Source organism: Seriola lalandi, unplaced genomic scaffold, assembly GCF_002814215.2.
Source record: "Seriola lalandi dorsalis isolate HSWRI2012SDOR001 ecotype SW California unplaced genomic scaffold, Sedor1 jcf7180002054522, whole genome shotgun sequence".
In the NCBI taxonomy this organism is placed as follows: domain Eukaryota; kingdom Metazoa; phylum Chordata; class Actinopteri; order Carangiformes; family Carangidae; genus Seriola; species Seriola lalandi.
Window position 1 is genome coordinate 1,170,077 of NW_019525075.1, and position 10,724 is coordinate 1,180,800.

A 10,724-nucleotide genomic window follows, 5' to 3' on the forward strand; every position below is an offset into this window, starting at 1 on the left:
TTATGTGAGTGAACATCATGGTTAACCTTTCATGTTAAGGGAAACTGTGCCTTTAATGGGAAATCCATGCCACTGAGGCAAGACCAAATTAACCCACTAGGGGGCCCTCAGACATAAATAAACAGCAAGGGCTTATTCAATGGCTGATCTTCCCAATCTTTATGCCTTGTGTACATAACATGTCACATTCAAATACCAATTAAGTTCAATCAAATCCAAATCAAATATGGTTTGTGATAAATCAAATTACCACCAAGTGGTTATGATTATTTTCATGATCAACATTTATTTTTCTTGATACATTGTTAGGAAAGGAGTGAAAGGTCTTCAGAAAAATGCTTGTAGCCCAAGTCAAGTTTATAATTGATTGATCATCAAAGTAATTGACGATTAATTTTCTCTCTGTTGACTGATTGATTAAGCATTTAATAATTTCACTTCTAAATCAATTATGTTAATAACTGATAAATCTTATCTGGTCTGTTGCGACTGATGATGGTAATGTGCCATTTTGGTATTTCTTGTCATTTTATAGAATAAATGATTGATAAACCAAAACAGAAAACATTAATAGATTAACTGAAAGTTACATCAGTTGCAGCGCAGCAAAAGTTTGCCCAACAGTGTATTTTTGTTGTGTCATCATGATGTCCATTGGACATTTTGCCATATTTATGTATCCGATGTCTCTAGGCTTTTATGCAATAAGTCAACAACTTTGCCAGTTTCAGAAGAATTGAGAAGGCGGTGTATCCTTACAAAGCTGATATAGTTGAAAATATGTGTGACAACTTTTTTATGCTGGATAGTCTCCCTTACTCCTGTGTGCTTCTCACTCCAGACTCCCACTCTTATTGTGTTTGGAGCCCTTGACACAAATCTGGGTGCCCAGTCCCACAAGAACCTCTTACAACTTCCACATCACTTCGTGCTCAAGTTGGAAGGAGCTCGCCATGCCTGCTACATGGACAAACCCAGAGAATTTCACCAGGGATTGATCGACTTCCTCAGCAAATTGAAATGAAATGCATTGCAGAGGAAGACGGTAGAAAGATAGAAACAGAATAAAGACAAGGGAATACAGAAAGAGGAACACTAGTCCTGTGATCAGTGGTTTAGTGTGGTGACAGTTCTGCTAAAAAGTACTAAGATCAGCATCATTCACATATTATCATCACATGTAGATCATTGGCATGGGAATAGGTTTTCTTACATGGAAAATGGCATGTAAAATCGTGTAGTGACCGTTAACAATACAATATTTCAGTTGTTGCCTTTATAACATTTTTTCAATTTTCCATAGTGTCACTCAAAAACACAACTAGTTCAGCTCAGCTTATTTTAAAAAATAGCATCAGACGTGTATAGTGGTGAGTTTTGTTTCATGTGTTTCATGTCTCTATTTGCATGTAAAAACATGGAATGTTTTTGCTTAACAGTTGCCATTTTTGTAGGTGACATGTAGGTTATTGTAAATATGCAAATGTAGCAGGTTCCTGTGTTGACATAGCTTTTGTTCGCTTTACATTTGACAAACAGATTTGTATATTAAGATCTGGTAACCATTCCAACTTACAGGCAAACACAACAAAAGCTGTTCACAACAAAAGCAAACAGAACTGATACACACTGTAATAAAAAAAATTATGAAAGAATATGGACCATTTAAAATAAAAAAAAAATGTTACATTTATTTGTATAACGATGATAAAGTTATATGTAATATATTTGCAATAAGTTTGGACAATCATGCAAAAAATGCTAAAATAAGATATGTGCATAGCTTAAAATAAAAAAAAAAATGTGTGTTTTGTATGTTTCAGTTGATAAAATGCCATGTTGAGATGTATTTTGTATTTTCTGTTTGGAAAGATATTAATCTACTGGCTCATACCTTTTTCTTAAAAGTGTTCAGTATGAGCGTTACAGCTACTGACATTAACCCACCTTGCTTTGCAAATGTAAATTTGCTAGGAAATTTAACATACAAAAATAAGATCGGCTCATAAAATATGATGCCCTGATAGGACCTTTACTTTTATCAGGTGTGTTTACATGCCAGTGCTATGTTCACTTGAGTAAAGGATCTCAATACTCCCACCACTACTGGTGCAGTGGGTGTTGAATAACTGCAAGAATAAAAAGGAGATCAAGTGCAAGAGTACACTTCTTGCACTACTGATCCTGGCTGTTGTGAAGAATAAGCTGCATTTCACTTTTTTCTCCCAGTGGTTTTGACTTTTGTATTAAGTGATGAGAAACTACTGTGTCCATGTCAGCAGTAGTGAACACTTTCTAATAATTCCAATGCACATAATCACTTATGAATGACCAACTATTGAAAATAAGCAATCAACAGTTTACTAGCACCATAATATAGCATACATGATGAAATTGAAACTTAATTTTCAATGCTGGCCATTCTCATAGTTTGCTTGGTCAGGCTACAAACATATAATGATCCCAAACTCATGCATATTTTTGTTTAAATTACATATGTTTACATTAATGCCTCAACATTCTTTGAAACATTTTTCATGCAGTAAAAGTAAATTTAATTCGAGCGACGGGACTTTTATTTTGAAGGGCAGGAAAGGGCTCAATCAGCAGCAGTCAGCTGACACCATTACCTGACCAGCAAGTGAACTGCACAGGGTAAGTGCTGTCAGAAACTCCACCTAAAAATAACTAAATTAATCTGTGTTGCTCGCCGCCCTCTTTGTGCCTGTTTACTAACTACAGTGTTAGCTAGTTAACCAGCGGTTTATACGCAGCCGTAGCTTGTACAGCAGCTAGGCACAGAATGGCTAGCTGGCTATTTTAGCATGATTTTCCAGCGGAACAGAGGTGCGTTAGCAGGTACCGACAGCTGACGTTAGTGTTACCTAACGTTCTTTGAGACAAAGCTGTAACAAGAACTATAGTGTTAAAGAAAACGTCTCTGCCAAGTAAAAGACACATTGATAAAGTATCGTCCATATTATTGTTCTTGACTGTAACAGTTTGAATGGTTGTGTTTTAATTACATTGTCCTTGTGTCCTCAGAGGAATAAATACATCACACCATGCTGCCTGACAAAGATGGTCCAGGTGTTGGAGGCGGACAGAGCTCTCCTGGGGGAGAAGACCCCTCTGTGAGTCTGTTCAGAGACTACCTCCGTCTCAAAACTGTCCACCCAGAGCCTGACTATGGTGAGATACATTTCTTACAGTAAACTGGATTCAAGCAGCACCCTTTGGAAATGTCACAGATGAATTTCTGGCAGTTATCTTTATGCGTAACTCAGTTTTTCTTTGTTGGAATATTCATCTTGATTACTTTAAATTGCACAATTCACAGTATTTTTATGTTTCTGTTATTTTACTTGAAATATTATAATTGTGAGATGATATTATTTTACAAACCAATAGTAAAAATGTTCTTTAGATAAATTTAAATCTAATCCTGAAAATGTTGAAGGAAAAAAAAAGCCCAGTATGACATTTATTTGCATTAATCAATTGTATCAATTTTATTTACCAAAGTCCAATTCTTATCTGCATCAGTTAGGCATTAGGTGCTTCCAGTTATGTGCACAGTTTTTGGTCTTAGGAGAGAAAGTTAAGCTGTCCAGCAATACTGTCACGTCAATCTTTGTTTTGAGGTGAGGTTTTATCAGCAGACAGGTATACCTCACTCTTATGATATGGCACCTCAGAGGATCCCCCTCGCCATGTGAATTTGTTAACGTTTTTGTTTAGATGCCCCTTTTTATTTGGAGTTTCGCCAGGCATAACCAACTTGGAAGAGACCTTGTTGTAGACCCATGGAAATGCTAGAGGGACTACATCAATTAAAGCTACTCTGCTCACCTGGTCGCCTCAACACACTGACTTGAATAAGTTAAATTGATAGAAACAGATTGATTCCTTGGATTTCTGTCCTGGTTTGGTGATCTTACCAAAGTCCAACAGTACCATCACAACTAACAACAGCAGGAAGTTTGACTATGTAATATTCTGATTAATCATTTGTAGATGCTGCTCTTCGGTTCCTGGACAGAATAGCGGAGGAGCTCGGGCTACCCATGAAAAAGATTGAGGTGTGTGTGACTGATGGTAATTTAATCCATGTAACACACACTTGTCCACATGTTTCAAGCGTAGTACAGACATTTAGTTTTCCCACCTGCCGTTCTTTCTCCGTTTAGGTTTGTCCAGGCAGAGTTGTGTCGATCATGACATGGGAAGGGACGAACCCGAGCTTGAAATCCATCTTACTGAATTCCCACACAGATGTTGTACCTGTTTTCCAGGTATGGCGCCCATCTCTGTTAATGGTGTTAAAATCCTGTTATTACCTGTAATAGACATGAAAAAAATAGATTTGATATCAATCTCTTCTCCAGGAACATTGGAAATACGATGCTTTCAGTGCTTTCAAAGATGCAGAGGGCAACATTTATGCCCGGGGAACACAGGACATGAAATGTGTAACTATACAGTGGGTATAAACTGCCTTGATAACTTTTATTAATCAGGATTTGTGCTCTAGTGTTGTTGTGATCTTCACTTTTAATCATGTTCAATGGGAAACACCTGTTTCCACTCATCCAACCTGTATACTGTCAGTTCAGGTGCCATATTTTCTTATTTCTGTCACAACTCTGTTGTTTCTACTTCTGTTCTCTGTAGGTACATCCAGGCAATCAGAAGACTGAAGGCAGAGGGACGGAAACTGATGCGCACTGTACACTTAATGTTTGTTCCTGGTAAGATATTTGATTGCTTAACTCCTCCATTCCTGATTTGTTGTTACAGACTCTACACTACGCTGTTGCACCCACAGAGGCGTTTTCACTTATTCCGCCTTATCAGACCTCTTATCAAGACTGTGAACAGTTCACAAACTGAGCTTGATTGAGACCTTCCTCACTCTCCTGTTCGCTTTGCTACACTTGTTAAGATACAGTCACAAACTGAACAGTGCATGAGGGTGATGCTACAGTTCTGTCTTGTAATGTGATAATGTATTAAACGTGATAATGAAACACGCTAGAATAATAACTTCCGCATTTCCTAACACAGTGTATCAGTGTTTCTCAGTGCTTAATCAAATTTGAACAAAGGTTAATTCTGATCCCCAAGTCTGCCGAAGCCAGCTGGAGATCACATTCAAACAGGAAACGCACGCTTGAATTCATTCGCCTGTCGTTCAGGCTTCAATAGAAGGTAATGAGAGAAAAAGATAAAGATGAAGCAAAAAATTAGTTAGGGTTAGACGGTTAAGATATAAGTGGGTTTGCTGCTGTGGTGCCCCATGGTACATCATGGCAAGGGTGGCAAAATTTGCTTAAAGTGAGCATAAAGCAACATGTGAGGCAGCAGGTGTGACACAGAATCACAATCAGGTGATAATCAAAAAACAGCGGGTGGTGTAGAAAAATGAACTTTAATTCAATCTTTTTGTAAGTTGTAAGCATTGGTAAAGATGGTAAAGAACCTTTTTCATTTAGATTCAGCCACTATAAGCCATGTTAAATGTCTTTATTGGTCTGGACTGTATACATTGTTGTTAGTACATGTGGTATTTTGTGTATTTGCCTTGCAAAGCCTTTGATTCAAGTTTTCATAAGCAGCATGTGCTGTTTTTTCTGCCAAACTGAAATGGATTGGAAACAACACCCTGACACAAACCAGCACTGTGCCAGTCGGGTTTGAAGTGTAACTAATGAAACATGGAGTTTGGTGACTTGATATCATTGCCAGTATAGCTCCATTAAACAGCTCCGCAGCTTTTAATCAGAACGTAATCTCTTCCTCAAAAAACTGTTCACTTACTACGTTTAGCAAAAGTTCACTTGCTTGCCAAATGAGAAAAATATGGCAAACAAAAATATAACTAAACAAATAAAATATGCATTTTTTTGTTTGTTTTTCTTTTTAGATGAAGAAGTTGGAGGTCACAAGGGAATGGAAACATTTGTGAAGCATCCAGAGTTCCAGAAATTAAACATTGGCTTTGCTCTCGATGAAGGTAAATAAATAACTGGTCACATTTTTCAAAAGTTACTAAATAAAAACCTGAACACTGAAGGTCACTCAGTCACTTAGTAAGTTGAAACTGGGGTCACTGGTCGTGTTAACCACGGCCACAGAAAATGATCTTGTTATTGGTTATTGGTTTTATTGAAATTTGCAATAGGGGTACATTTAGGTCTGTAAGAATGCCACAATGTCAGTATTTTGATTTTTTTTTTTGCCCATCTCTAGGCTAATGTTTCCAAAGTGAACCTGCCTGCATAGTGGTTTTTGGTACAGAGCCTGTACTTGATTTAATCTGATGTGCACAGATCAGAGAGAGTATGTGGTCACTAGGGTTAAAGTCTGATGATCAAATATTCAAATGGACCAGTCCTAGCCTGGTCAGATGCGTACACGAACTGATGAAGCCTCTTGGATGAGAGGTGAAACGTCTTCACAGACAAATAACCTAGTCGAGTTGTTTTCGATTTAAAAAAAACTCCTTTAGTATTCAAATGTTATATTACTTACTGTGTCAAATTGCCCACATTGACTTAAGGCCAAAGTCAAATGTGTGCTGATTTCAGTCTTTGGTTCTGTAGGTTCACTTTGGTTTACTTGCAAATCATACATCATGAACCGCTCTCCTTTGGCCCACAGTTAGTCCTTTTTATAGTTGTCTTTCAGTACGTTTTCTCTGCATGTGTTCTGTAGGTCTGGCTAACCCTGGTGAAGCGTTCACTGTGTTTTATGGGGAAAGGAACCCCTGGTGTGAGTATAAAATACACACAATGCAAGATAACCACACATGTGATCAGATTCCAAGACTTTCAGATTTCATCTTAGTTCTGCTTTAAACCGTGAAGGATGATAAAGTGGGTCATCCTTTACAGGGATCACAGTCCACTGCCCAGGAAGTCCAGGCCATGGGTCTAGGTTTGTGGAGAACACAGCTGCTGAGAAGCTGGTAAGTGTCAGTGTCATGCAACCAATTAATAAAACTGTTTCAATCAATGAAACCTGTTGTTACAAGGTGTGAGGAGTATTGTGTCAATGACCACGCTGTCTTTCCCTTCATAGCGCCAAGTCATAAACTCATTCCTGGACTTCAGAGAGAAGGAGAAACACAGGTAAATGCACATATATGCCATGTACAATATTATACTGTATACTTTTAATATGAAGAATATTACATTTTCTTCATATTATAGATTTTCTCACCAATATGCTGCTTGGAGTTAGTTTGGGATGATAAGTTTTAAAGGCAGCATATCTATGACACTACAATTAATGATCTGCTTTTTGCATTTATTTCTTTTTCAAATATAAAATCTTTAACAATCTTTGATTCCCTGCATGAACTCCCAGTATGAAAGTTCCCCTCTATGCTTTTATTCATACGGTGGATATAAATAATATGGTGAAAGCAGCTTACAACGGCTGTACATTTAGAATTTTGACTTTTCCAGCAGAGTAAGTGATGATTTCAGGGGTTTGTGGGTCTGCTTATGGCTGGTTCCTCCAAGAGTAATGCTACTAACATGCTTTCATGAGCTATTAATAATTTGCAGTAATAATGCCACATTCGTGTTCAAAGCTGAAGAATGTACGCAGCCCTGATTTATGGACTACACTGTTGTGGCAATAATGTGCCACCTGTGCTCAAGCACATTTATTGGGATAATAAAACAGTGATGTTATGCAGGTTGTGTGTTCCATGAATACCTTAAAATCTAAGTCTGTTGTTATGAAAAATCTTGTAATATCTTGGATTTTAACTAGTTAGTCTCTTAGAGTTTATGGACATGTGGTTTATCTAGAAATTATACATGGTAACAGTTTATTATACAGGTGCTTAATTCCTTTATAGTTTACAAAAGTTTTTGCAAAAATACAGTTCTGCTTTAGATTTCACTGCAGTGTAACTGTATTGGAATTGCAGTAATTTCATTACTACCTTGTGTGTGAATTTCAGGCTAAATACAAGTGAGTGTTTCACGCTCGGTGATGTCACCACAGTGAATATGACCATGGTCAAGGGAGGCGTGGCCTACAACGTCATCCCAGCTGAAATGGACGTCAGCTTCGACCTAAGAATACCACCTACAGTAAATCTACAGGTGTGTGAGTGGGGATGTCTGTATCTGCGGATTGACTTGTTATGGCTCATATAGTCATGCAGCCATCTGATCTACAGGTGGATGTGTCAGTGTTCAATGGCCTCCAGCTCAATGTAAACTCTACACTAACTTCTAAATTATTGTTATCCTGTCAGGAGTTTGAAAGACAGATCAAACAGTGGTGTAGGGAAGCAGGAGAAGACGTCACTTACAAATTTGCTCAGGTAGGTATACATAAACTCAGTACTCTGTCGTACAACTGCTGTTGGTTTGTTCCCGCGGTAAATAGACTAAATTAACTGCCATTCTTTGCAGAAACACATGAACCAGAATGTGACGTCAACAGAGGAGAATGATCCTTGGTGGAGTGCCTTCAGTGTAGCCTGTAAGGCAATGTGAGTACACTGTGCACACTAATGTATACGCTGCTTGTGTTTTCACATTTTCTTTTTCATGTTAGAGTGCAGATCCACAGGTACAGGTACAGATGCTCTATAAAGTATAAAATATAATTTCTATTGACACATCCACTAAAATTACTAAAGTATATTGTGATAACTTTAACCTCAATCTTGGTCCCATTTCCATCTACTGTTGTATCTAATTTAACACAGGTGAAATTTATTTGATCAGTTAAGCCTTTCTAATTTTACTCTCTGGCTGACAGAAATTTAACATCTGTAGATGAGCAATAGAGCGTTCAGATTTCCCAATAAAACAGTGTCCACTGTATTAGTGTATCATCAAAGATTTTTTCTTACACATCCCTTTTAATATATTCACTCCATAAATCTTCACACCTTAGCTGCAAACGTTCACACAGCTCCCACAAAAGAAGCGTTCTGTCTACCCTGGCTACAGTTACCGATCTGAGGAAAAGCTGATTTTTCCTTTTTCAACTGTTGTTTGTTGCTGTAAATATACAAGGCTCTGGTCATATCTGACACAGCTTGTAGCAGTCTAAGGATGTTTTTTGGAAATGTTAATCCAGATAGCTGTAGCTGACAAAACCATAAAGTCACTATAGGTCTGTATTGAGTCTGTCCTTGTCAATATCTCCTTTGTAGGAATATGACTCTGGAAAAAGAGATATTTCCAGCTGCCACAGATAGCCGTTTTATCCGAGCAGTAAGTATAAGTAGCAGTAGCAGATCAGTAGTTTTTGCCATTTCATTCATCTATTTATGATGACATTTGACGTTGGATATTTATGTTTGATGAATCTAGGTGGGTATCCCTGCTATCGGCTTTTCCCCAATGAACAGGACACCAATCCTGCTGCACGATCACAACGAGTATCTGAATGAGCAAGTCTTCCTGAAAGGCATCAGCATGTACGAGAGGCTCATCCCGGCTCTTGCCAGCGTTCCTGGCTTTCCTGATGAGGCTTAGATAAGCCCTCAGTTTTAATCCTCTCTAAAACGTATATCACTGATGATCTGAATATTTAACTTGAAAAAATTGCAGAGATTACCAAAGATTAATAATATCATTAAGCCAAACTGGTACTATTGATTTTTTTTTCTTTTTTTTCTTTTTTTCTTTTTTTTTTTTATGATTCTCAGGATATAGGCACAGTAAGCTTTGCATTACTCAGTATTGCAGCAGTTTTTTTTTAACAACATAATATGTCAACATTGTTGATTGAGTGTGCCTGTGTGTTTGCAGTCTTGAAGAAATATCACCAGTTGTGTAAGCCATGTTTTTCCATTAGAACGTATCAGCTGACTAACATGTGAAGATAACTTTGATTGATAAATTCTTAGATCAAACGTCAGTTAATAGCGACTTTTTAAATTTAGCTTGATTTAAAAATGATAATTCCAGAGATAGAATTTTATTTAATAAACTAGACTTGAATAAATATATTTGTTCATTTCTTCAGTAATAATATTCTCTTTTACACAAGTTAGTGATTTGTATGATGCCACACTGACATGCAATTGAAAAGACCTATGAATGAGCTGTGGAGGAACATTTCTTAGTGCCTAAGGCAAAGGCATTTAACCTCTAACCCAGTGGTTCCCAACCTGTGGGCTGCATAGGTATTGCAGGTGGGCTGATAAATCATTTGCAAAACAGTATAATTTTGGTGACATAATGTAATTATAAAAATATCTAAATATAAATAATGTTTTTAAATGTTTTAAAATGAAATGATCTTTAAAAACATTAAACATGTTTGAAAAACTCCTTTCATTGTTTTTTCTTTTTCTCTTTGTATTAAGCCCTGTCACTGTGATAAGCCAAAAGTAGGAACTTTTACGATGTCACCACTGGACCACATCATATCCTTTGCCGTGGCAAAAACTGGAGTTTCAAAATGGATAGCCGGTTAGCAACAGGAGGAGTCAGGAGACAGATGGTGAATAGTCAAGTGATTTTTCACCCACCTAACAAAAAAAAAAAATTGAGCTTCTACATGTTTCCCCTGCTTTCAGCTCAGTCCTGAATCTATGATGGTCACTTTAAGCCACACCTGGCTTACAGGATGGCAATGTCAGTTAATCGGTCCACCACTATGGTCCAGGCTAAAATATCTCAACAGCAAAGGGACGGAATGCCATGAAACTTGTTTGTTAAAAGTTTGGACACTCTCCC

General features: G+C 37.4%; 2 protein-coding genes across 4 annotated transcripts in view; both read left to right on the top strand.

Moving 5' to 3' along the window:
• Nucleotides 1–2,204, top strand: part of abhd14a (abhydrolase domain containing 14A) — a 4,670-nt gene extending 2,466 nt beyond the window's left edge. Inside the window, exon 5 of the mRNA XM_087176002.1 lies at nucleotides 773–2,204. Within this exon, the coding sequence (XP_087032128.1) occupies nucleotides 773–1,024 (252 nt within the window). The 3' untranslated portion in view covers nucleotides 1,025–2,204. The remainder of the gene's footprint in view (nucleotides 1–772) is intronic.
• Nucleotides 2,205–2,527: 323 nt separating this feature from the next.
• LOC111660709 (aminoacylase-1) lies at nucleotides 2,528–10,316 on the top strand. 3 transcript variants are annotated; one of them, XM_023414071.2, is made up of 15 exons: nucleotides 2,528–2,655; nucleotides 3,046–3,192; nucleotides 4,018–4,082; nucleotides 4,191–4,295; nucleotides 4,389–4,483; nucleotides 4,675–4,751; nucleotides 5,927–6,016; nucleotides 6,718–6,774; nucleotides 6,897–6,970; nucleotides 7,084–7,133; nucleotides 7,979–8,123; nucleotides 8,279–8,347; nucleotides 8,439–8,518; nucleotides 9,191–9,251; nucleotides 9,351–10,316. In XM_023414071.2, the coding sequence occupies exons 2-15, from the start codon at nucleotides 3,066–3,068 to the stop codon at nucleotides 9,513–9,515; spliced, it is 1,260 nt and encodes a 419-aa protein (XP_023269839.1). In that variant the 5' UTR covers nucleotides 2,528–2,655; nucleotides 3,046–3,065; the 3' UTR covers nucleotides 9,516–10,316. The 3 variants fall into 3 exon arrangements, with proteins under 3 accessions (XP_023269839.1, XP_023269841.1, XP_023269840.1); XM_023414073.2 differs by lacking the exon at nucleotides 2,528–2,655 and adding an exon at nucleotides 2,701–2,847; XM_023414072.2 differs by lacking the exon at nucleotides 2,528–2,655 and adding an exon at nucleotides 2,708–2,859.
• Nucleotides 10,317–10,724: the final 408 nt, after the last annotated feature.